The 27608-nt window shown below is 41.8% G+C and overlaps 1 protein-coding gene across 2 annotated transcripts; it reads left to right on the top strand.

Moving 5' to 3' along the window:
* The first annotated feature begins 488 nt into the window (after positions 1–488).
* galm (galactose mutarotase) lies at positions 489–25883 on the top strand. Of its 2 annotated transcripts, none has more exons than XM_071393485.1 (7): positions 489–1174; positions 2588–2742; positions 5578–5784; positions 6368–6449; positions 9243–9393; positions 9581–9755; positions 21625–22032. In XM_071393485.1, exons 1-7 carry the CDS (start codon positions 988–990, stop codon positions 21817–21819), a joined length of 1152 nt encoding a protein of 383 aa, XP_071249586.1. In that variant the 5' UTR covers positions 489–987; the 3' UTR covers positions 21820–22032. The 2 variants fall into 2 exon arrangements, with proteins under 2 accessions (XP_071249586.1, XP_071249587.1); XM_071393486.1 differs by lacking the exon at positions 21625–22032 and adding an exon at positions 22061–25883 and having other exon boundaries at positions 755–1174.
* Positions 25884–27608: the final 1725 nt, after the last annotated feature.

The raw sequence follows: 27608 nt of genomic DNA, 5'->3' as shown, positions 1-27608 counted from the left end.
ATTTGTCCTCAGTCTCCACCACGGCTGCTGATAGGAAGGGAAGAGGGGGAGCATTAAAAAAACATCACTCACCGTGCTCCACCCTCAGAATGCTTCCATGTGTTGTTGAATGGTAGAAATGCACTTTTTTTTGTCATGTGGGTAGGAAAAAGCCCCTCAGGTGTGACATGACATCTCCAGTAAAGTGGATGTGGAGTTAACATTGTTACATCACACCAGATGACAAAACCCATTGTTGTTCATGGCATCTCAACACCCTGTCTGTTTGTCTGGGGAGAGATGACTGGATCTGCCCTCTGCGCCCTCTACTGAAGGCATGGCCGAGCAACAGGGAAAGTAGATCATCAGATGCAGTGGACCATGGGATTAGATCCTGCAAGAGCACAGCTGCCTAAAACATGTGCTGCCATAATGGCCATCAGGAAAGGGCATCTGGGACCCACGCAAACACACACACACACACACACACAAACGACTGATGAGGTCATTTACAAGAATGGATAACTTGGAAAACAGATCAAATTGATTCATTTCTTGGTTCTGTCAGTTTAATCTCTGAATAAGATGTATATTATTAAATTGATTGTGGGTCTACTTAATCGTGTGAAAACAGTTACGTTTTCTTACTAATACATTTACTGATATGTACTGTAGGTATACTACTCTAGCCTCACGCTCCTGTTAATGTATAGAACTACAAATATTCTGTCCTCTTCTGATGACATCAATCAAATACGTCATAAAATACGGACGCAAAGATCATAAACATTGAACATTTGTACATTGTATTGCAAAGTCCATGGTTTGTGTTGTAGTTTACGCACGTGTTTTCATTTGGAACTTGCAATAAAGTAATTTGTGAGGTGAGAATGTTACTAGCCTATTGTTTCTTTATTGCCCATTGATGACAATTAACCATTTCCGTGTGCAAGTTCATATGATCAAAGTGTGAAATCGTGTCAAAGATAAGTCTGACGTTGAGGCAACATGGCACTGGTACTAATGGAGGAATTCGGTGAGGTACCGGGAGAAGGACATGTACAGAAATGGATCCTGAAATCGTCCAACATCACAGTGGAAATCATAACACTAGGGTGCATCATAACAGCCATCAAGTGTAAAGGCAAGAATGGAGAGGTCAATGACATCGTTCTGGGTTATGATGATCTTGAGGGTAAGTGCTGATCTTAAATTCCTCCGTGCTTAGCTAAGGGACTTAAAGGGATACTTCGGGATTTTGCCAATGATTCCTTTATCTACTTCCCCAGAGTTAGATGAAATCGTGGATACCATTTGTATGTGTCTGTGTCCAGTATGAAGGAAGTTAGAGGTAGTTTCGCGAGCCAATGGCTAACTAATGTTAGCGCAATAACTGGAAGTTTCCAGTGTTCACAGCCTGGTCTCATAGACTAGACGTAATATAGTACATGTAAATCCGTGACACTCAATTTAATGATTTGTTATGTTTGGTATGGTTACATAGGACAGATGGTTACTTAATACAAAAACAAGGGTGGACGGGTGGGTGTATAAAGCGAACGTCTAGCAACGACCGCCCAGTTCAAATCTCATCAAGGACATTTTAGCAACTTTTCAACTACTTTTTATCTACTTTACAATTACTTAGCATGTTAGCTAAACCTTCATCTAAACTTAACCTAACTCCTAAGCTACTTAATACATATAGCAAGCCAAAGGTTGCGAATTCAAATCTCATCAAGGACAATTTTAGCTAATTAGCAACTTTTCAACTACTTGATACTTTGCAACTACTTAGCATGTTTGCTAACCCTTCCCCTAACCTTAACCCTTTTAGCTAACCGTTCCCCTAACTCTAACCTTAACGCTTTTAGCTAACCCCCTAACCCTTTAACCTAACTCCTAAACTTAACCCTAACCCCTAGTCTAGCTAATGTTAGCCAGCTAGCTAACGTTAGCTACCTAGTGACCGAGCTAGAATTCATAACATATTGTACATTTGGCTAATTCTTAACATATAATACAAATTGTAATTCATAACATATCATATGAAATGGGTGATGGACATCCACAAACTAAAGGAATGTTTCGGATTTACGTACAGAATAGTACAAAATGCTCTGATACCAGGTCGGTGTTTGACATGTTAGCTATGCTCAATAGGGGTAAATAGTTTGACATGCAGTCTCTGAACTGGGAGGGGGGCATAATCAGACCTTTGACCTACTGACCTCGTGATGACTTATGAAATTAGTTTTAAAGTACTAATGTGAGTGTGTCTCTGACATACTGAAGTCAGCAGGAGACACACAGAAGTCAGCCTCTGAAAATAAAAAATGGATGGTTGCATCAAAACTGAAAGGTGGGAAGAATTGATAACAGGATGATGAAATGATATGACAACTAAAAGCAAAGAGCCTGCACCAATCGAGAGAGAGAGTGTAGCTTGTGCTGATTATTGCTAAGAGTTTTATTACAAATATTAAAGTCTCTAGAGTGTTTTATGTGATGCGCATGGTAAACACTGAGCCAATGTGCTGTTTTATGTGCGATATCTGTGTGACTCTTGAATGAGAAACAATGACACGGCTCAACTGTTTTATTGCAGGCTATCTGGCCAACCCCAAGTACTTTGGTGCTGTTGTCGGCCGGGTAGCCAATAGGATCGCCAAGGGCAGATTTGTGGTCGATGGGAAGGATTATCAACTGGCCATCAATAATGGACCTAACTCCCTCCATGGAGGACTGAGGGGCTTCAGCAAGGTAAAAACAACCAACAGAACCATGGAAACACACAGACTGCAGCATAAAAATGGAAGTTGAAGTATCTCGATGGACTGCACTCGCATATTAAAAGACAGGATTCACTAACACTATTTAAGTCCCGTAGTGTAGACGTCAACATGACTACTGTATTGACAACTCTCTTACACAGATGAGTTGAGATCATTCTTGATTACCCCCAAATGAAAATAAGTTTAAAAAGTACAGTGCTGGACTAGTGTGCAAAAGAGCAATTGAAGTGCCTAGGTAGTGCGTAATCAATGTAATTTGTATCATGATGACAGCAACCTGGTGCTGTTAAAAGCCTGAATGACTGTGGGCAGGAGACATTTTCTTAACCTTTCTTTAGAGGACCTGGGTATAATCTGTCTTCTGCAGTGTGTAGGAGGTGCAGTCCATTCTAAATGATTACCTTGATTTTCCTCATATCTCGGCGCTGCACTGTGACTTCAGGAGAATACACAGGAATAAAGAACCCAAAGGCAACGACTGTAAATGCCTTATTGCAGCAGTAGAATCAACCTTTTTTAAATAAAACATATATGAATGAGTTCAATAATCTACTAGACATAAATGCTTCCTGTGTTTTTCTCTGTGGTCAGCACGTTATGAGTGTTCTCCCCGTCGGTCACACTACATGCCTTTTAATCAGCCCTGTATGGAAGCCATGGATGGATCCACTTTAAGCTGTGCTGCACAAAACACCGTTACCATCCAACCGTAGGCCTCAGTGTTCACTACTGCGTCATTACAACTGAATCAATTATAGGCATTATAAACTCTGCTAATGGCCCCCGGAAATAGCACTCGGCTATAGTCTCTGCTAACTGCTCCATAAAGAGAAAGCTATCTAAGCCCCTGCACTCTCCGGCTAGAGAGAGGACAGACACAACAGCCTTTCAATAGTTCCATCTGGCTGGTGAGATGTCTGTGGATACTCTTTTAGCAGATTCAGCTCCATCTTTCCCAGATTTGATGAAACATTAGCGCCTTTGAAGTCTGCTGCGAATATTCACATACAGATTATTCTCTTTGATTACGTCTCCCTGGGAGATTATATCATAAGTGTGAAAATGTGGTATAACAACAGAAATATTGTTAAAGTCAAAAGCAGTCCTAGTTTTCTTTCAACAAGTTTTAAAATAATATATTTTGTTTTATCCAGGGAAGAGCAGTGATATTTGATAAACCAGAGCTCAGACTGAGTTGTAATAGATCAGTCATATTCATCATACCATTTTCACCTCGGGGGTCGGACTCTATTATCCATGCTGCGCCAAGAACACTGCAATTGCATGATATAAATTCAAATTGTCGTCATTCCTGTTCCGATCACCAAGGATACAAGCGATAACATCATGAATTATTCATATCATGTCTCATCCAGGCTTTTTTTATTCATACACCCATAGACCCCATAGTGCCCGATGTTTCTTCAGGTCAAGTTGATTACTCATGAGCCCAAAATCCTGAGCCCACACTTTAAACTCAGCTAGAAGTCCTCTGGTTACAAATCCATGTCACCATTCAATTCGCACGCTTGTCTTGGACCACAGATTGATCTCATTCACATCTGTAGTAGATAGAAACGACAATGACATGGTGGGCTTCTGTTATGGAGTGGCAAGTAGTGGAATGTAATAGCTGAAGAGAGATGGCAACCAGGCCTGACTGTAGTCACTTAGCAACTGTCGCATTCTCAATTAGTGTGGAAAGATTTGTTTACAGACAGATGCAGAGGCCACTTGTTCTTTTAGCCAAGCCACAGGTGTCCTCCAGATCACACCATGACTCATCCCCTATCACCGTGAAGGGCTGCTAGTTGTAAATAGCAGGTAGCACTGGTAGCACCATGATGGAGATGACAAACTGATGGATTATTAAAGGAGCGGCAAACAGAAGATTGCATCATACTTTAAGTCTTGATGACATTCCTATTTAAAGCTGAGAGTAAGCTACAGAGGGTCAGAGCCAGCTGTCAATCAAAGGGGCTACGCATTAACTGCAGGCAGTGTTTGACATTGGCTGCTGTCAGTGGAGCGAATACTTATTTTTATAAGCGCTGCTGGGGAGATTTGACGGTGCACTCCACTGAGAGAGAGGTGGAAGAATTGCTGTGGTACAGAAAGAAAGCAAGAGAGAGTGGGCATGCAGAAAGTGTGGGAGGGGGGGGGGGGTAGAAGGAAGGCTGGAGAGAGATTAGCTCCAGGAGATGTATCAGAGCCTTGCAGATGCATGCTACCTCATTTTTAGCTTGTTGTTAGTACATCATGTCCTTGCGCTTCAGGCTCCCTATTGACAGGTTCCTCCTATGACCAATTTCGCCCTACTCTGTCGCTGACATCTCCCCCCCCACCCCCTCCCTTTATACCCCTCTACCGCTGTCTCTTATCTTTCTTTCTCTCCCTCTAGCTGTCTATCTCCCATCGCACCCTTTCTCTCCTCTCTGTGTCTCTGTCCCTCCCTTCCTCTCGTTCCCTTCCTCTCTCTAGTAACTGAAAGTGCCTATTATAACATTCAGCTGCAGTGTGGGCCATGGAGGATCAGAACACTTTCAGAACATTTAGACGGTGGATTAAGGTCAAACACAATAATGCTGGGAGATGATAACAAAGGTGTTCCATTGTTTGTAAGATTTGAATTCAGCTCTAGTTCATACAGGATTAGCTCATGGATTTGAGGCAGAACTGGGAAATCACTTTTTTGGCAGTTAACCCAAATTGCTCCTGTAAGTCGCTCCGGATAAGAGCGTCTGCTAAAGGACTCAAATGTAATTGATTTATTGATTTGCCCCTGTGCTGTGCTGTGTTCCAGGTGATATGGGGAAGTGAGGGTGTGGAGGGCGGGGTGCGGCTCACCCTCACCAGCCCAGACGGAGACCAGAATTACCCCGGGGAGGTGCAGGCCTCTGTCACCTACACCCTGGAGGGGGACACACTGAGCATCCAGTACCAGGCCCGCTCCACTAGAACCACCCCCATTAACCTCACCAACCACTCCTACTTCAACCTGGCTGGACAGGTAGGACAATGAGGAGGAGCTGTCCTCTGTCAGACAATTATGCAGTGAAATCATGTTAAAAATGTATGGATAGAACCAGCCAATCACTGGTAAGGCTCCTTGGTGGCAGAGAAAAGCAGACTATTTCTATATTGTTGTGTTATTCTGTGTCAGTATTTCATATCAGACGTCATCGTGGGATTGCAGTGTGATTGGTTATTGACTGCCCACAGGCATTATGTTGTGGAATACATATACGCACCTCCTACTCCGTATCTCCTTGTCTCTTCTGCTGTCAACAGAATGGTAATGGGGTTATTGAATGGAAGTGTTTCAAGAGAGTGCACGTTCTGAGTGACAGTGTCTCAGAAGCGTGCATGGCTGAGATTGAGGTGCTTTTTAGTGTAACCCTAACTGAGCTTTGTTTAATAGCATCCATCAGCATGGTAACAAGGTGTGTGTGTGTGTGTGTGTGTGTGTGTGTGTGTGTGTGTGTGTGTGTGTGTGTGTGTGTGTGTGTGTGTGTGTGTGTGTGTGTGTGTGTGTGTGTGTGTGTGTGTGTGTGTGTGTGTGTGTGTGTGGGCGCTTGCTTGCTTGCTTGCAGGGCTCAGCTGACATATACGACCATGAAGTGTCCATCAACGCTCCAACATATCTGCCTGTAGATGACGTCATGATCCCCACTGGTAAGAGAGAAAAATACACTTTTCCTTTAAATAAATTATATTTTTATCACAAGAAAAAAAACAGATTTTTATAGAATAGTCTCAAAAGCTCCAGGAGTAAAATACCAGACAGAATAATTACATGGATAGAATATTACCTGCTCTATCCTAACCCCAACCTCTCAGAAGTGAGCAGGTCAGACATACACAACATGACTCAGCTGAATGATTTTTAATTGGAATAACTTTGTATTAAAGAGATAATGTTTGCACTAGTCAAGTGCAAACATTGTGTGACCCTGCAGACAGACACACTGAGCTGTCAGGAAGCTGTGGTTGTATTGTCTTACTGACAGACAGACACAACCTGTGGGCCTCTGTTCTAGGAGAGCAAATTTGTGATAACAAGTCTTCTCCAAACGCAGAAATACGACTCTGACTGATGCATGTTCGAGTCAGATGCATCAGATAGCAGATGTTTCCCTTCCGTCTTCAGGTTGAGTGTGCTCCAGGACCCTCGCACTGTTTCTCTCTCTACAAATTATCATCTGTAGAAGAAGAAAAAAATGGTTAAACAACCGTTGGGAAAGATTTAGGTTAAGGCCTTAAAATTCTGCATCAACACACACTGATAAGAACCCCCTACTTTATCAGTTGACCGAATTGATTATATAGCAGAAAGCAATTTCAGCCAAAATGTAATCTTTCTCTCTCTCACTCTCTCTGACTTTAGTATAACATTTAGGGCACAGCATGAGGCTAGACAATACTAGACTGCCTGAATAAGACTATAGATTGTTAACTGGATGTCAAAGACTTGACACAGTGCAACATAATGGAAGTGGATTGATGGGACTCAGGCTGTAATCTTCCATCAGGCTTAATCAGCAGAGCGAGAGCAGCTGGGGAGAGCAGCACGACTCAGTAATAATTTAGTAGGGAGTCCAAGCGTCGCTCCATTAGCAATGTCTGCGTGACGTTACGCCACAGAGAAACGGATATGTTTCACCCACATGGGTGGAGGGACCACAGCACTGCCTAAAATGTTGTGTGAAATAATGATTTTCCATCTTTTCCTAGAGTGCCTAACTTACACAAAAACAGTCCGCAATGAAAATGTGAATGATTTGCACAGATCAGTCATCTTTTCTCTAGGAACGGATAGAATAGAAGTTGGTTAGGCCTATGGCCTATTGGTTAATGTTGCCAGGCTCATTTGAATGGTAATACCACAGGTATGGAGGACTGGATGGTGAATCATAGTCTTTTTTTTGTTTGTAGGAGGGATAAATGGCCATTATAGCAGAGTGACTGACAGCCAGTTCTTCTTCTCCTAAATACAGGAGTCATCTATCTCTCTCTACCGACTCTGTCTGTCTTTATCAATGCCAGTCTCCTTTTCCACTCTCTCTATTTCTCCTCTCCTAAAGATGAAAGACTGTCGCTACTAGACAGAGGTCTAACACTGTTGAGTTTTAGAATAATCATTAACGTACTCCAGATTAACCTATCCAAGCTCTCGCAGACCTTTAAATAAACACATTCATTACAGTTCAATTACCAGTCCGCCCCGTGGGACGGCCTAATGGTGCAGACAGAATAGTTAATGACTGTTTATTTTTAGAGTAGGTTTTGGAGCCGCAGTAAATTGGGCTTTGGGATTTAAAGTAAATGTTTGTCCATGGAGATTCTAGAGACATGTTCTGCTTGGTCCAGCTGATGCCTCTGTTTGTTTGTTTGAAATTGAGAGTAAGAGCCTGTTGGAGCACCTGTGTATTTTTCATTTTGAATGGCCCAGGGGTTAGAGGTCAGGTGGTCAGAGGTGGACCCAGACTGATACCTCCAGACCGAGAGAGGAAATGAGCGATTTTGTCCTTGGAAAAACATAAAAATGAATCGAAATCGGAATGGAAAACCAGACACTAATCTAGAATCCATTATCCCTTCCACTCCCCCCCCAAACGAATGCACCTGCTGCCCTCTAGTCCATACTAAGATGCTTCTTACCATACCAGAACATCAAGCGTTATACCAACAGCCCCTAAACACTCTAAACCAGTTTACAACTCACTGATCCAGACTAGATCCCACAAACCAGTTTGCCACTTGATAGAACCTTGAGGAGCCTTCACTTTATTTTTTATTTTTTTTATTCACTTAATTAAGTCATCTTTGTGGTTGTATTTGTTTCTTCTCTATGTTGTCTGTTTGGATAGTTTTTTGTTGTGCATGTGAAAGGCCCGCTGTATCATGTCACTAGTTTAATTTCCTGTCTCAGTTCCTGTTGAGACACTGGATAAATGAGGAAGCCGATCTGATTGATAGCCTTTCGTCATGGCGATATTTTTGGCCTGTGAAATTGCAAGGGGATCAACGAGGAGGTGGTTTGGGGGCGGGAAGGCTCTCTGAGAAGCCTTTGAGTTGCTCAGCGTTTAATAAGACCGAGAATGTGATCTGACATTAGTATGCTGTCAAGGAGAAAGAGGCTGTTTGTCCTTCATACCACCTCCCAAAGTCACCTTCGTAACATACCATTGATTAACAGAGAGTATTTCCTAAAGAAAAGGGAGAATACATTCAGAGGAATAGAGAGCTTAATGTTGGTTTATTTTAGATTGTTTGACATAATCAAATGTCCTCACTGTTTCAATAGTGATGCGTGTCTTTCTCAGTTCATTTTCTGTCTCTAGCTAATGAATTTGAAAGCCTATTGGCGTTGGATGTTTGCCAGTTAATTTAGGTGATGTGTCCAGGTCCTCAGCCCTATTCATGTCAAAACTGTCATACCCAGCTCTATCCCTGTTCTGTCTACAGGCGAGGTCAGACCAGTGGAGCACACACCCTTTGACCTTCGGAGGCCAGTTCTGATTGGCCCACGGCTGAAAGAAGTGCCTGGGCCTGGGTTCGACCACAACTTCTGCCTGTCATCACCTGGAGATGCTTGGACAGAGCGCATGTGTGCAAGGTGAGGCCAAACTATGTTGGGCTGTACAGTGCAGTCTTGCTGTTTCTTGATAAAGCATCAGTTGTGCTCTTGCAGAGCATAGAAAATGCATGAACACTGCACAGTGCCCGAGCTACAACCTTGGATAACCGAGTGACTGTCTCTCTCCTACCCTACCCTCACCTCTGCACTCCCTCTCTCTTTTTAGGGTATTTCACCCAGCGAGTGGGTGTGTTATGGAGGTCAGCACCACTCAGCCCGGCGTCCAGTTCTACACAGCCAACTTCTTGGATGGCTCTTTTAAAGGAAAGGGTGGGGCCTCTTATCCTAAACACAGTGCCTTCTGCCTGGAGACACAGAACTGGCCTGACGCTGTCAACCAGGTACGCTGTCCTTTAAGGTAGTCCTTCACTAATGCATGGAGTAGATCAGCGGTAGAGCGGAGAGCAAGAGCCAGCTAACTTGGCCATGATTCAATAACAGTAGTCTGTGTAGGCTGCAACCATAGAGATCAACTATGGAAATACTTGCAGAATGAAAGTTGATGTTTAGCCACAGTCGTGGTTTGCAAATGGCCTATTGGCTTAACTACTGCCGCTGTAGACTTTGTATTGCAAGGAACATTACACACTGTCAGTACTGTTCTCCTATTTATGATGGGCAGTCTGGTGGGTCGACATGTATTTTAATCACTGCAAGGCAGGCTGCTAAGACACACACATGCACGCACGCACATTTTAATTGTTCCTGAGCCTTCTCCTCACAGCCCATTATCTCTAATAAGACTTGACTTATTAATTCATCACTCTAGTATTTTTTGAATAACTACTGTTAAGGTACGACATTAATGATGTGTCCATTAACTAAATGATAAATGACACTGCTACTGAAAAATTAAGCCTAGAAGTTCATTAGATTATCTTTGTATCTAACATTGCAAAATGCCCAGCAGTTTAGTTACATACAGATTTTTTTCATGAAAGTAAAATCAAATGGGCTTATACTGATCAACAGACCTTCATATGTTGAATCATCCCCACTTGTTTTGTAATTATGTGTAATGCTTTGATGAGCTGTAACGGATGAGTTGAAGTCTAACAGGCTGACCACACTGTCGCGCGCGCCAACGAGCGTCTGCGTTGCCAAGTGCTAAAATAGAAATCAGTTCTATTTCTGACGCAGATCACGCTGCAAGTCCTGCCTCTCCCATCTCCTCATTGGTTTATAGAAGCAGGTACCCACGTGCCATCTCCTCACTGGTTATACACACGTGGGTGACTGAAAGACGAACGAGGTCAGTGGCGGTAATGCACCTAATTTATGAAAGTTGCCAATCGCAATATAAAGTCAAGAGAAGAAAAAGCCTGGAAGGAGGAGAGATGACTAGAAACGATTCGGTTGACCGTTTTATGTGTGGATTAATTGGCGGAGTAGAGGACCTTGTGCATTTCAGGTAAAATAACAACTCGATGTTTATATCCCAGAACAAATTAGCTAGCTAAAGACGACAAATTAGCTAGCATGTGCAAGCTAACTAGCTAAATTGCCATAAATGTTGAATGCTTTTCGACCTGTCCCCAGATTAATGTCATTGGTTCAGAGTTTGTTTTGATATTTTAACCTGCGTGTAGTAATCGCGTTTGGTGTAGGGGGACAAAATACATTTCTGCAAGATGTCGCACGCGCGCAGCCGGTTTGGGTTCCGTGTAAAGCGGAACCTAAAGGCAATGGCAGTCAGGTACAGTTAGAAGTTGTTATACATGAGAGCAGAAACGTTTCACGGCTCGAATGGCGTGACTAGATTGTAGTTGGTGTATAGGCAGTAAAAGCATAATGTAGAGATTGTAGTTGGTGTATAGGCAGTAAAAGCATAATGTAGAGATTGTAGTTGGTGTATAGGCAGTAAAAGCATAATGTAGAGATTGTAGTTGGTGTATAGGCAGTAAAAGCATAATGTAGAGATTGTAGTTGGTGTATAGGCAGTAAAAGCATAATGTAGAGATTGTAGTTGGTGTATAGAGCAGATTCAAAAGCATAATGTAGAGATTGTAGTTGGTGTATAGGCAGTAAAAGCATAATGTAGAGATTGTAGTTGGTGTATAGGCAGTAAAAGCATAATGTAGAGATTGTAGTTGGTGTATAGGCAGTAAAAGCATAATGTAGAGATTGTAGTTGGTGTATAGGCAGTAAAAGCATAATGTAGAGATTGTAGTTGGTGTATAGGCAGTAAAAGCATAATGTAGAGATTGTAGTTGGTGTATAGGCAGTAAAAGCATAATGTAGAGATTGTAGTTGGTGTATAGGCAGTAAAAGCATAATGTAGAGATTGTAGTTGGTGTATAGGCAGTAAAAGCATAATGTAGAGATTGTAGTTGGTGTATAGGCAGTAAAAGCATAATGTAGAGATTGTAGTTGTGTGGCAGTAAAAGCATAATGTAGAGATTGTAGTTGGTGTATAGGCAGTAAAAGCATAATGTAGAGATTGTAGTTGGTGTATAGAGGAGATTCAAGGGCGTGGTGCATATAATGTTGATGTAAAGGAGTTTAGGAAGGTTGTGTAAGTGCAGAGGACAGGTTCCGTGAGTTGATGGAGATTTTGTAAGAGCACAGATTGTAATCATGGGAAATCGATTGTGGTCAGAAGTGTGTGGGAGGGTAGAGGCCACTTTACAGATGGAAGGAGAGGGGGAACGGAGAACGGGTGGAAAGTGTGTGGGAGGGGAAGAGGCCACTTTACAGATGGAAGGAGAGGGGGAACGGAGAACGGGTGGAAAGTGTGTGGGAGGGGAAGAGGCCACTTTACAGATGGAAGGAGAGGGAGAACGGGTGGAAAGTGTGTGCATGCGCGTGTGTGACTGTGTCTCGGTTTTCAATTAAGGGTGTATATCGTTATTCCTCCTTCACTTTTCCTCTTCAAATTGATCCTCAGAATGTGGACATTGTCATCAAATAATTATTAGATAACTGTGGTATTACATACCCTATACTGTACATCGATAGGCATTTAACTCAGTGTCCACATGTATATTCATGTCTATCATTGGAAGGCCCTCCCTATAAGCCTTGCTGACAGAAAGTATTGTAACAACAAGTACTTTTCCTGAGTATTGAGTAAGGGCTGACCCCATTTAGTCGATTGTTTGGTCGTTAGGCTGTAGGTCGTCCAAGATTTTTTTTAGTCGAGCAGTCGCATTTAAAAATATATATCTATATTATTTTTACATTTTTATGGTGCACAAGACACCTGTCTGATTCGTGCCTGTCTCAGTGGACTAGTCCATTGCGGTGGCCACGGGGATGGCACAGTCTATCGCTCTAAGACATGTGATACTGAAATTATATATGGTTATAATATGTAAAAATAATTGTTCAACACTAATAAATTGAATATTATTTTATAAAAAGTCAGCACATTAGGATTGAGAACAATGTGGTGGAGGCAGCAGAGACGAGGAAACAGCCCTTGCCTTAGCCTAATTGTCTAAGAAAATTGAGGAGAGAGGTAACCCCAATTTAATTAGGTCTATAATCAATAGACTTACTGTTAAATGTGCCTGGCTTTATAAATCATCCATGTATATCTATAGAAATAAGACAGATCCTGCTTCTGTTACCTGTTTGAGTGTTTGTTTAATAGCCTAGTGATTCCGCGAGGACCAAGCCTCGTGCAATGACAAAATGTTGGATAAAGCAATGTCACAGATTTGGCTGTTTTTAATATTTGATATGCTATAATAAAGGCCTCACAATTTTTTCCCGTTAGAGCAGACTCGCTATTATTTTTTTTAACACGGTGTGACCGTTGGGCTCATTCTTGAGTCATTTGTGTGTCTTTAATTATTTGATAAAACCGTGTGCTTATTATAGCATCAGACAAGCTCAGCGCATATGTAGTTGATTTTAATCTGCCTATATATGGAAAAATACGTTTAAACATTTTGACCAATCGATTGGTCGAAAGAACTGGACAACTCCCGGTCGACAAGATTTTTTTTAAAGTCGGGGACAGCCCTAGTATTGAGTTTTCTCCTTGTCGCCAGAGCCCCTAACCCCTGTAGCATGCAATGTAATAGAGTGCTTTGACTTCTTGTGCTCTTGATTCATTGGGCACCATCAGCTTATCAGTGAGCTGGCTGCCCTTGGCTAGAGTTACACTCCTGCATGGCTGAGCTGACCAGCAGTTCACTAGTACAGTTTTACACATAGGTTGGAAATACAGTATAGAGAGATGAGACTGCCTCATGGACTTCATTATTATTGAAACATTTGCCCTTGCTCTGTACATGTACACTTTGGCCCCTGTAATCATGCATTTTAAAGAACCAGACATTTGTTATTGATATACCTTTAAATCTGATGAGGTTGTGTTGTTTGTGTGCTGCAGAAAGCAGCAAATCATATACACTGATTATACAAAACATTAAAAACACCTGCTCTTTCCATGACATAGACTGACCAGGTGAAAGCTATGATCCCTTATTGATGTCACTTGTTAAATCCACTTCAATCAGTGTAGATGAAGGGGAGTTGTTGGGTTAAAGAAGGATTTTTAAGCCTTGAGACATGGATTGTGTGTGTGCCATTCAGAGGGTGAATAGGCAAGATAAAATATTGAAGTGCCTTTGAACCAGGTATGGTAGTAGGTGCCAGGCGCACCGGTTTGTGTCAAGAACTGCAATGCTGCTGGGTTTTTCACACTCAACAGTTACCTATGTGTATCAAGAATAGTTCACCACCCAAAGGCCATCCAGCCAACTTGACACAACTGTCGGAAGCATTGGAATCATCGGCCAGCATCCCTGTGGAACGCTTTCGACACCTTGTAGAGTCCATACCCCGACGAATTAAAGCTGTTGTGAGGGAAGGCGTTCCTAATGTTTGATATACTCGGTGTATACTGCCCATATAGACAGCATACAGTCGCTAGTGAAAGTCAACAAACCCCTTGCACAGTATTTTTTTTTAGCAATCTACACAACCTAGTTCACATTTTCAAAGTGAAAGATGTATTGATTGCATATGTGTTTACAACTCAGAGTTAATACTTGGTGGAAGCACATTTGGCAGCCATTACAGCTGTGAAACATTTTGAATCAGATTCTACCAACCTTGCACAACTGTTGGGCAACATACAGTGCCTTCAGAAAGCATTCACACCCCTTGACTTTTTCCACATTTTGTTGTGTTAAAGCCTGAATTTAAAATGGATTAAATTGAGCTTTTTTTGTCACTGCCCTACACGCAATATCCCATAATGTTGAAGTGGAATGATGTTTTTTGAAATTTGTACAAATTAATTAAAAATGAAAAGCTGAAGTATCTTCAGTCAACAAGTATTCAACCCCCTTGTTAGGGCAAAAATGTGCTTAAAAAGTCACATGAACTCACTCTTTGTGCAATAAGTGTTTCACATGATTTTTGAATTATTAGGTAAGTTGACTGAGAACACATTCTCAGCAACAACCTGGGGAATAGTTACAGGGGAGAGGAGGATGAACAAGCCAATTGTAAGCTGGGGATGATTAGGTGACGTCTGAAGGACAGCTTGAGAATTCAGCCAGGGTTAACACCCCTACGATAAGTGCCATGGGATCTTTAATGACCTCAGAGAGTCAGGACACCCGTTTAACATCCCACCCTACACAGGGCAGTGTCCCCACTCACTGCCCTGGGGCATTTTATTTTAGACCAGAGGAAAGAGTGCCTCCTACTGGCCCTCCAACACCACTTCCAGAAGCATCTGGTCTTCCATCCAGGGACTGACCAGGACCAACCCTGCTTAGCTTCAGAAGCAAGCCAACAGTGGGATATGCTGCTGGCTTAACTACCTCACCTCTGTACCCCACACATACAATTATCTGTAAGGTCCCTCAGTCAAGCAGTGAATTTCAAACACAGATTCAGCCACAAAGACCAGGGAGGTTTTCCAATGCCTCGCAAAGAAGGGCACCTATTGGTTGAGTTTTATTTAACCAAGTAAGTTGACTGAGAAGACATTCACATTAACGACCTGGGGAGTAGGGGGATGACTGAGCCAATTGTAAGCTGGGGATGATTAGGTGATCATATGAGGGCTAGATAGCGTCTGGTCTCCCATCCAGGGACCAACCACCACAACCCTGCTTAGCTTCAGAAGCAAGCCAGCAGTGGGATACAGGGTGGTATTCTGCTGGTAGATGGGTTAAAAAAAAAGCAGACATTGAATATCCATTTGAGCATGGTGAAGTTATTCATTAGACTTTGGATGGTGTATCAATACACCCAGTTACTACAAAGATACAGACGTCCTTCCTAACTCAGTTGCTGGAGAGGAAGGAAACCACTCAGGGATTTCACCACGAGGCCAATGGTGACTTTAAAACAGTTACAGTGAGGGAAAAAAGTATTTGATCCCCTGCTGATTTTGTACGTTTGCCCACTGACAAAGAAATGATCAGTCTATAATTTTAATGGTAGGTTTATTTGAACAGTGAGAGACAGAATAACAACAAAAATATCCAGAAAAACGCATGTCAAAAATGTTATAAATTGATTTGCATTTTAATGAGGGAAATAAGTATTTGACCCCCTCTCAATCAGAAAGATTTCTGGCTCCCAGGTGTCTTTCATACAGGTAACGAGCTGAGATTAGGAGCACACTCTTAAAGGGAGTGCTCCTAATCTCAGTTTCTTACCTGTATAAAAGACACCTATCCACAGAAGCAATCAATCAATCAGATTCCAAACTCTCCACCGTGGCCAAGACCAAAGAGCTCTCCAAGGATGTCAGGGACAAGATTGTAGATCTACACAAGGCTGGAATGGGCTACAAGACCATTGCCAAGCAGTTTGGTGAGTAGGTGACAACAGTTGGTGCGATTATTCGCAATTGGAAGAAACACAAAAGAACTGTCAAACTCCCTTGGCCTGGGGCTCCATGTAAGATCTCACCTCGTGGAGTTGCAATGATCATGAGAATGGTGAGGAATCAGCCCAGAACTACACAGGAGGATCTTGTCAATGATCTCAAGGCAGCTGGGACCATAGTCACCAAGAAAACAATTGGTAACACACTACGCCGTGAAGGACTGAAATCCTGCAGCGCCCGCAAGGTCCCCCTGCTCAAGAAAGCACATATACATGCCCGTCTGAAGTTTGCCAATGAACATCTGAATGATTCAGAGGACAACTGGGTGAACGTGTTGTGGTCAGATGAGACCAAAATGGAGTTCTTTGGCATCAACTCAACTTGCCGTGTTTGGAGGAGGAGGAATGCTGCCTATGACCCCAAGAAACCATCCCCACCGTCAAACATGGAGGTGGAAACATTATGCTTTGGGGGTGTTTTTCTCCTAAGGGGACAGGACAACTTCACAGCATCAAAGGGACGATGGACGGGGCCATGTACCGTCAAATCTTGGGTGAAAACCTCCTTCCCTCAGCCAGGGTATTGAAAATGGGTCGTGGATGGGTATTCCAGCATGACAATGACCCAAAACACACGGCCAAGGCAACAAAGGAGTGGCTCAAGAAAAAGCACATTAAGGTCCTGGAGTGGCCTAGCCAGTCTCCAGACCTTAATCCCATAGAAAATCTGTGGAGGGAGCTGAAGGTTCGAGTTGCCAAACGTCAGCCTCGAAACCTTAATGACTTGAAGAAGATCTGCAAAGAGGAGTGGGACAAAATCCCTCCTGAGATGTGTGCAAACCTGGTGGCCAACTACAAGAAACATCTGACCTCTGTGATTGCCAACAAGGGTTTTGCCACCAAGTACTAAGTCATGTTTTGCAGAGGGGTCAAATACTTATTTCCCTCATTAAAATGCAAATCAATTTATAACATTTTTGACATGCGTTTTTCTGGATTTTTTTGTTGATATTCTGTCTCTCACTGTTCAAATAAACCTACCATTAAAATTAAAGACTGATCATTTCATTGTCAGTGGGCAAACGAACAAAATCAGCAGGGGATCAAATACTTTTTTCCCTCACTGTACAGAGTTTATTGGCTGTGATAGGAGAAAACTGAGGATGGATCAACAACATTGTAGTTACTCCACATTACTAACCTAATTGACAGAGTGAAAAGAAGGAAGCTTGTACAGAATAAAAACATTCCAAAATGTGCATCCTGTTTGCAACAAGGCACTAAAGTAATACTTCAAAAAATGTGACAAAGCAATAATTTTTTTTGTCCTGAATACAAAGTGTTATGTTTGGGGCAAATCCAATAGAACATATTACTGAGCATGGGTATGCTTGAAGTCATTAAGGACTGGGAAGTTTTTCAGGATAAAAAATAAATGGAATGGTGCTAAGCACAGGCAAAATTCTAGAGGAAAACCTGGTTCAGTCTGCCTTCCATCAGCCACTGGGAGATGAATTTATTTTTCAGCAGGGTAACAACCTAAAATACATGTCCAAATCTACACTGGAGTTGATTACCAAGAAGACCGTGAATGTTCCTGAGTGGCCGAGTTTTTACTTAAATCTACATGAAAATCTATGGAAAGACCTGAAAATGGTTGTCTAGCAATGATCAACAACCAATTTGACAGAAGAATTTTAGAATTTTGAAGTGAATAATAGGCAAATGTTGCACAATCCGTGTGGAAGGCTCTTAGAGACTTACCCAGAAATACTCACAGCTATAATCTCTACAAAAAGTGTTAATACAAAGTATTGACTCAGGGGTGTGAATGCTTATGTAAATTAGATATTTCTGTATTTAATTTTAAATAGATTTGCAAAAATGTCTAAACATGTTTTCACTGGGGTATTGTGTGAAGACGGGTGAGAAAAACATATATTAAGTCCATTTTGTAACACAACAAAATGTGGAATACGTCAAAGGGGTGTGAATACTTTCTGAATGCACAATTTTTTTTTAATTGCTCAAGCTCAGTAAATTTGGTTGGGAATCATTGATGGACAGCAATATGCAAAGCTTGTTTTAAGCAGATTTAAGTCAGGAATATACAGTACCAGTCAAAAGTTTGGACACCTACTCATTCAATGGTTTTTCTTTATTTTTACTATTTTCTAGATTGTAGAATAATAGTGAAGGCATCAAAACTATGAAATAACACATGGAATCATGTAGTAACCAAAAAAGTGTTAAACAAATCAAAATATATTTTAGATTCTTCAAAGTAGCCACCCTTTGCCTTGACAGCTTTGCACACTCTTGGCATTCTCTTAACTCTAATGTGTGGAAGCCAGGAGATGCTAAATGTGTTTATGTTAATTAGCGGTCAATTACCGTGAGGCCGACAGTTATTTGCTTGACAATCATCGTCTGACAATTTCGTGCCCTCCAAAGCCCTAGCTAAGAGTTGTGCAAAGTTGGTAGAATCTGATTCAAAATTATTCACAGCTGTAATGGCTCCCAAAGGTGCTTCCACCAAGTATTAACTCTGGGGTGTGAAGACATCAAGACATACGCAATTAAAACATCTTCATTTATTTTATTAATTTAGGTAATGTTCTCTAACTTTCTTTCACTTGTGGAGTAGGTTGTGTAAATCTATAGGACAAAAAATATAATGTAATACCTTATTAGATTTCATTTTAAGGCAGCAAAATGTGAAGGCTGTCCAATCCTCCTCTGTAGTTATAATGCACTCCGCCCCTCTCTTTCTGCTGGCTCCCTGTGCTGCCAGCAGATTTATGGCAGTAATTGTTGCTTGAGTAATCACAGCATCAGCGTATAACGGGAGTGCCTGCTATGGAGACCATGAAAGATTTACTGAGCACTGTATACTCCTCTCTCCTGTCCTCACTGTAACTCATTCTCTCGCCTGGACTGTCTCTTCTCTCTCCTCCCCATCTCTCTCTTTCTCTCTCCATCACTGTTTCTCCCTCTCTCTCTGTTCTTCTTTCTCGTCTGCCCTGCACGTTATTGCCTCACCTCTATCCATCTTTCTCTCTAGGCTCTCTTTGTCTTTCCATCCATCCATATCAAACCCTGAGAAATTGAATTCTGGGCTGGAAGACTGGCCTTTTAAGTAGGAGAAGGCTGCATGAGGTTGATTTCCATAAATCCTGTTCCTCCATTCCTCTTGCTGTGCTAGCCTTGTGGAGATTAGTTTCACAGCTTCTCTTCTTGCCTACAGTGTCAGTAGAGTGAATTAAATATGAGCAGGAAGAAGGACCAGTACAACTGTATTCTATACTATGTACTGTATCTTAGTCTATGCCGCTCTGACATTGCTCATCCATATATTTAGATATTCTTAATTCCATTCCTTTACTTAGATGTGTGTGTATTAGGTATTTGTTGTGAAATTGTTAGATATTACTTGTTAGATATTACTGCACTGTCGGAACTAGAAACACAAGCATTTCGCTACACCCACAAAAAAATCAAATGTTATTTGTCACATGCGCCGAATACAACAGGTGTAGATCTTACAGTGAAATGCTTACTTACAAGCCCTTAACCAACAATGCAAGTAGTCTGGGTAGCCATTTGATTAGATGTTCAGGAGTCTTATGGCTTGGGGGTAGACGCTGTTTAGAAGCCTCTTGGACCTAGACTTGGCGCTCCAGTACCACTTGCCATGCCTTCATGAGTGCTAAACACGTGTATGTGACCAATAACATTTGATTTGAACTGTACAGGTCTATGAGCCCCATTTCTGTGGTTCCAAGTGTTTATGTACTGTATGTGGGTATTTGCATATAGGCAAGAAGAGTGTTTGAAACCTGGCTAACAAGGCTAGCTTAAACAGAGGGAATCACAAGCACTCATGAAGGCACGCACACACACACATCCCTAAATACATACACTACCGTTCAAAAGTTTGTCACTTAGAAATGTCCTTGTTTTTTAAAGAAAAGCAATTTTTTGGTCCATTAAAATAACATCAAATTGATCAGAAATACAGTGTAGACATTGTTAATGTTGTAAATGACTATTGTAGTTGGAAACTACGGATTTTTCATGGAATATCTACATAGGCGTACAGAGGCCCATTATCAGCAACCCTTTGACAATTATGTTAGCACAGCTGAAAACTGTTGTTCTGATTAAAGAAGCAAAAAAACTGGCCTTTAGACTAGTTGAGTATCTGGAGCATCAGCATTTGTGGGTTCGATTACAGGCTCGAAATGGCCAGAAACAAAGTACTTTCTTCTGAAACTCGTCAGTCTATTTTTGTTCTGAGAAATTAAGGCTATTACCATGCGAGAAATTGCCCTAGAAACTGAAGATCTCTTATAACACTGTGTACTACTCCCTTCACAGAACAGAGCAAACTGGCTCTAACTAACCAGAATAGAAAGAAGAGTGGGAGGCCCCGGTGCACAACTGAGCAAGAGGACAAGTACATTAGAGTGTGTAGTTTGAGAAACAGACGCCTCACAAGTCCTCAACTGGCAGCTTCATTAAATAGTACCCGCAAAACACCAGTCTCAATGTCAACAGTGAAGAGGCGACTCCGGGATGCTAGCCTTCTAGACAGAGTTGCAAAGAAAAAGCCAAATCTCAGACTGGCCAATAAAAATAATAATAATAATAATAAAAGATTAAGATGGGCAAAAGAACACAGACACTGGACAGAGGAACTCTGCCTCGAAGTCCAGCATCCTAGAGTCACCTCTTCACTGTTGACGTTGAGACTGGTGTTTTGCGGGTAATTTTAATGAAGCTGCCAGTTGAGGACTTGTGTACAGTACAGTACCCTTAAAATATTGCCGTCTTGGTAGATTGGATACAGCTACAGTGAAAACAGTGCAAAAGTGCTGTCAGCTTGAGATTTTAACAGCTGCTGTTGGGTGGGCTGTCCGATAATTACAGCCATTTCAGTTGCCTGCCGCTACGTGGGTCACATTCAGAGTTCGCTAGCGCCAGGTCTGGCCCCTGCTCCTGCTCTTCTGTACTGTAGGAGAGGCAGAGACCCATGCAGAGATACGGCCATTTGCATTGGATTGAGCTCAAGAACAAAGTGCACAGGCAAATGACAGATTGAGAAGCACTTCCATTTGCATACATGCATACATACATACATACAGTATCAAACCGCTGCGCATACGGGAGCCAGAGAACACTGCAGTTGGAGCAAACAGGGTGAGGGGGAGGAAAGGAGAGTGTGGATGGGAAGACAGGGTGCAGGGTGAGTCGAAACAGGAGATGAGGAGAGAGTGGTAGCCACACACACACACCCACACCCTCACATAGAGAGGTTTGAACTGAACTCTGCCTCTTGTCTTTTTCAGACTAAACAATGTCAGCCAGTCCATGTTTTAACCTCAGTTCCCTTTTTCTGTTCAGATACTTCTTCTCCAGTTCCTTAAACCTGACCATGTCCATGTGATGGGAAACACCATGTGTGCGGGTGTACGTTTGTTTGTCTCACTGGGCACACACTGGTTGAACCAACGTGGAATAGATGTTGAATTGAGGTCTGTGCCCAGTGGGGTGTTTGTTCGTTCAGCACATCCATTGAACCTCACATTGAGATACTGACTCAATGTAGCTGTCTGTCATGTGACACTTTGGGCCAACAGAAAGACCTCCTCCATATTCACTCCTAACCTCCTAGCAACCAATTCTACAGTTGCATGCACCTAGCAACCAGTTTTCGCCTGCCAATGAGTCTCCCAAAAGACGACACAGACAGAAACCTTGCTTCTGTCTTCAATGTGACCCTCCTGTGTCCTGTCCTTCAGGTGGGACCTTGACGTTGTGACCCTATGTTTATGAACAGGCCTCGTTCCCCGATGCTCTGCTGAGACCAGGGGAGCAGTACCTCCACGTCACCCGCTTCACCTTCTCCACCGCCTGATGGAGAGAGGAGGGAGGGGTCAGCATCAAGCAGGGAGAGACCAATCAGAATCCCAGCCACTGATCAGAGCTGATCCTTTGCTGATGAAAGGATGGAGCAACACGGAACAGCAGTTGTTTACACTCAAATCAGAAGGTTGATTTTGTAGTATTCAAGAACCAATCTGAGATGGACAGGTAATGATTTTGAAATGAAAATGATGATGATGATGATGATGACATGATTAGAGGTGATGAGTTCATGAAGACACACAGGTACAGTACCAATTTGACTCTCAATTTCCTCCACATTGCTTTGTTCCCCTCTTTACAGCTGGACTTTTACTGCATTAAACATTGTAATATCCACTACCATTTGAAGTTGGCTTTGGGCCCTGTTCGAATTAGGCTTTAAACTCACATAAATAGGACAGTACATGCATAAGTAAATTAGTTTCCACTTTCCTTTTGTTGTTGGGTAGACAGGGTCTCTTTTGCTCCATTACTCACTCTTACGGTTGTGGCCCAAAATATTGTCACCCTTGGACTTTTTTTCCCTATTTCTTCTCAAATAATTTTACATTTAAAATAACTTTTGATAACTGCCAACAAATGCTTATTGTAGCCATCAATGAGCTTGCTGCACCTTTCTACTGGCAATTTGGCTCAATCTTCAACAGAAAACTGTTCTAATTCTTCTATGTTTGAGGGGTGCCCTCCACCAACTGCTGTTTTCAGCTCTCGCCATAGGTTATGGATGTGATTCAGACCTCATCTCTTCGCTGGCCGCTCTAGAACAGTCCATTGTTTCTTCTTAACCATTCCATGGTGTTGTTGATGTGTGTTTATGGCCGTTGTCCTTCTGGAAGACCCACAACCTTTGACAGAGTATGTTTTTGGACCCTGGGTCGAACATTGGTAATCTGCTGATTTCATGATACTGTGTCTTGCACACATTCAAGTCCCCCAGTACCAGTACCAGAGACAGCAAAGCACCCCACAGCATTATCAAACCTCCCCCATGTTTGTTTGTAGGGAGTGTGTTATTTTCATTGTATGCTTCATTTGGTCATAGGTAAAAATAGGAAGACTAAACTGCTGAAGGAAACACAAGATAGCCTGATTTAATTTCTCAAAAACCCATCTCAACAAGCCTTAATCCTGTGGAAGATGTTCTGTGGACAAATGAAACAAAATTAAAGCTCTTTGGCAATACAGATCAGTGCTGTGTTTATTGACTACCAAATTAAGCATTCAATGAAAAGAACACAATTAAAGATGAGGGTGGTTTGATAATGCTGTGGGTTTGCTTTGCTGCCTCTGGTACTGGAGGCCTTGAAAGTGCGCATGGCATCATGAAATCAGCATATTATCAGGTGTTTGAGTCCAATGTTCAACCCAGCGTCCAAAAACTGAAGAGTGGGCCAAATTGCCAGTAGAAAGGTGCAACAAGCTCATTGATGGCTACAATAAGCATTTGTTGGCAGTTATCTTGGCCAAAGGCGGTGCAACCAAGTACTGGCTCCAGGGTGCCAATAATTTTGTCCATGCCATTTGTCTTTATTTTCTAAATTATTTTGAAACTTAAGTTAGCAAAAATAAATTTGGTTTTGCAATGTTGAAAATCCAATAACAAGGTGTGGTGACAAAGTTTTATTTAAATGTAATTTTTTTGAGAAGAAATAGGGAATTATTTAGGAAAAGTGCAAGGGTGACAATTTATTTGGCAGCTACTGTATGTATTCAACTCCCTGGAATGTATTAATTGTGTATCTCATTGGTATTCACTGGAGTGATCTTTGATTATGGGACTCAATATTGGACTCTAAAACACCCATTATATTATGTCTTCTACCTTGACGTACAGTGCCTTCAGAAAGTATTCACAACCCTTGACTTTTTGTTGTGTTACAACCTGAATTTAACATTGATTAAATTGAGATGTTGTGTCACTGGCCTTAACAATACCCCATAATGTCGGTGGAATTATGTTTTTAGAAATGTTTACAAATTAATAAAAAATGAAAGCTGAAATATCTTGAGTCAACAAGTGTTCAACCCCTTTGTTATGGCAAGCCTAAATCAATTTGTGAGTCAAAATGTGCTTAATAAGTTGCATGGACTCACTCGTGTGCAATAAGTGTTTAACATAATTTTTGAATGACTACCTCATCTCTGTTCCCCACACACACACAGAAAATTGTAAGGTCCCTCAGTTGAGCAGTGAATTTAAAACACAGATTCAACCACAAAGACCAGGGAGGTTTTCCAATGCCTCGCAAATAAGGTAACCTGTTGGTAGATGGGTAAAAATGAAAGAAGCGGACATTGAATATCCCTTTGAGCATGGTGAAGTTATTAAATACACTTTGGATGGTGCATCAATACACCCAGTCACTACAAAGATACAGGCGTCCTTCCTAACTCAGTTGCTGGAGAGGAAGGAAACCGCTCAGGGATTTCACCGAGGCCAACGATGACTTTAAAACAGTTACAGAGTTTAATGACTGTGATAGGAGAAAACTGAGGATGAATCAACAACATTGTAGTTACTCCACAATAGTAGCCTAAATGACAGTGAAACGAAGGAAGCCTGTACAGAATAAAAAATATTCCAAAACATGCATCCTGTTTGCAATAAGGAACTAAAGTAAAACTTCAAAAAATGTGGAAATTTGTTTTTTAACTTGATGTCCTGAATAGAAAGGGTTATATTTGGGGTAAATTCAACACAACACATGTTGACAGCTGTGCCATACAGATTGCGAAATAGTTGGGAAAAGATTTTTGATGAACCAATTCCATGGTACAGGGAGTAGGAGTTGATATATAAAACGACACAAGATTTCGTGCTTTTCAGCTAAAATTATTGTACAGAATTCTTGCCACCAACAAAATGAATATTGAATATTGAATATTTGTGGCATACAATCATCGCAGCTCTGCAGATTTTGTTGTGAGGATACAGAATTAATAGACCATTTGTTTTGGTATTGCCCTCAGCCTGTTTCTGGTCTCAGGTTCAGGAATGGCTGAAAATGAATCACATTGATCTAAAATTAACTGTAGAAATAGTATTGTTGGGAGATCTGGAGAGACTGGGTCAGTCAATTACTAATATACTAATACTCTTAGTGAAAATATTTATCTTTAACTTGCAATGTGTGGATTCTATTAAATTAGATTCAAATTGTATGTTAAACATCACAGCATAGTTGAAAGATATGTGGTGCGTAGAAATCCGAAGAGGGTGGCCAGCAGAGATGGGTGGGATGAGCTGAGGGTTGGGATGTGGAATTGGAGTCAAGTGGGAGTGGAGTTGCTGGGCAGGGGATAGAATGACAGTCAAAGATTAAAGTAAAAAAATAAAGTCAAAATAAAACATAACAAAAGTATGTTTGAATGACACTGAGGGGCAGTATTGTTACAGTTAATGCCTGTTTGCCTGAGGCTGATGCCGTGCAGGTGTTTGTACACATGCATATACACACACACTCATTCAAATGCAAACACGTGCACATACACGGACACACATATACACATGTAAATAGTGCCACAAATGCACTCAAACATATTCAGTTGACCTTGCTGTTATGATTTTTGCTGTCCTTTGTTTTTTGCATTGTTGACTCTGATTGCATCTGTGGGTCGCTCTGGATGGGACACTGTTAGATGACTAATGTGATGTATATATTGAGTGGCATCACTGCAAGTAGATTGTATGTTTTATATATTAAATAAAATAAAATAAAAAATGTAAACTCTGAGTCACTGAGTACCGCTCTTCTTATTTTCAAGCATGTTGGCTGCATCATGTTATGAGTATGCTTGTCATCGGCAAGGACTAGGACTTAAAAAATATATATATTATAAAGATACGGAATAGAAATATTATAATTTTTCTTCCACTTTGACATTACAGAGTATTTTGTGTAGATAATTTACAAAAAATTACAATTAAATACATTTTAGTCCCAACTTGTAACACAGCAAAATGTGAAACAAGTCAAGGGTGTGAATAGTTTCTGAAGGCACTTTCTAGTCAATGAACAATCAGGTTTGTGGGAGCATTATGTTGTTTCCCTTTCCTTCCACTTTTCAAAATTTTTCCTCTGACTTCTCCATTTAGTCCAGAGACCAGATACAGTGGGGAGAACAAGTATTTGATACACTGCCGATTTTGCAGGTTTTCCTACTTACAAAGCATGTAGAGGTCTGTAATTTGTATCATAGGTACACTTCAACTGTGAGAGACGGAATCTAAAACAAAAATCCAGAAAATCACATTGTATGATTTTTAAGTAATTAATTTGCATTTTATTGCATGACATAAGTATTTGATACATCAGAGAAGCAGAACTTAATATTTGGTACAGAAACCTTTGTTTGCAATTACAGAGATCATACGTTTCCTGTAGTTCTTGACCAGGTTTGCACACACTGCAGCAGGGATTTTGGCCCACTCCTCCATACAGACCTTCTCCAGATCCTTCAGGTTTCGGGGCTGTCGCTGGGCAATACGGACTTTCAGCTCCCTCCAAAGATTTTCTATTGGGTTCAGGTCTGGAGACTGGCTAGGCCACTCCAGGACCTTGAGATGCTTCTTACGGAGCCACTCCTTAGTTGCCCTGGCTGTGTGTTTTGGGTTGTTGTCATGCTGGAAGACCCAGCCACGACCCATCTTCAATGCTCTTACTGAGGGAAGGAGGTTGTTGGCCAAGATCTCACGATACATGGCCCCATCCATCCTCCCCTCAATACGGTGCAGTCGTCCTGTCCCCTTTGCAGAAAAGCATCCCCAAAGAATTATGTTTCCACCTCCATGCTTCACGGTTGGGATGGTGTTCTTGGGGTTGTACTCATCCTTCTTCTTCCTCCAAACACGGTGAGTGGAGTTTAGACCAAAAAGCTCAATTTTTGTCTCATCAGACCACATGACCTTCTCCCATTCCTCCTTTGGATCATCCAGATGGTCATTGGCAAACTTCAGACGGGCCTAGACATGCGCTGGCTTGAGCAGGGGGACCTTGCGTGCACTGCAGGATTTTAATCCATGACGGCGTAGTGTGTTACTAATGGTTTTCTTTGAGACTGTGGTCCCAGCTCTCTTCAGGTCATTGACCAGGTCCTGCCGTGTAGTTCTGGGCTGATCCCTCACCTTCCCCATGATCATTGATGCCCCACGAGGTGAGATCTTGCATGGAGCCCCAGACCGAGGATGATTGACCGTCATCTTGAACTTCTTCCATTTTCTAATAATTGCGCCAACAGTTGTTGACTTCTCACCAAGCTGCTTGCCTATTGTCCTGTAGCCCATCCCAGCCTTGTGCAGGTCTACAATTTTATCCCTGATGTCCTTACACAGCTCTCTGGTCTTGGCCATTGCGGAGATGTTGGAGTCTGTTTGATTGAGTGTGTGGACAGGTGTCTTTTATACAGGTAACGAGTTCAAACAGGTGCAGTTAACACAGGTAATGAGTGGAGAACAGGAG

The sequence above is a fragment of the Salvelinus alpinus genome, chromosome 3 (genome assembly GCF_045679555.1).
Source record: "Salvelinus alpinus chromosome 3, SLU_Salpinus.1, whole genome shotgun sequence".
In the NCBI taxonomy this organism is placed as follows: domain Eukaryota; kingdom Metazoa; phylum Chordata; class Actinopteri; order Salmoniformes; family Salmonidae; genus Salvelinus; species Salvelinus alpinus.
Note: the sequence above shows the minus strand (reverse complement) of the source record. Positions and strands in the feature narration are given on the sequence as shown.

Bases quoted from the DNA above. Each gene is read 5' to 3' on its own strand.
- galm (XM_071393485.1), top strand. From the start codon at position 988: ATGGCACTGGTACTAATGGAGGAATTCGGTGAGGTACCGGGAGAAGGA. The intron at 5,785-6,367 runs GTAGGACAATGA...GCTTGCTTGCAG, and splicing joins ACTTCAACCTGGCTGGACAG to GGCTCAGCTGACATATACGA. The intron at 9,394-9,580 runs GTGAGGCCAAAC...CTCTCTTTTTAG, and splicing joins ACAGAGCGCATGTGTGCAAG to GGTATTTCACCCAGCGAGTG.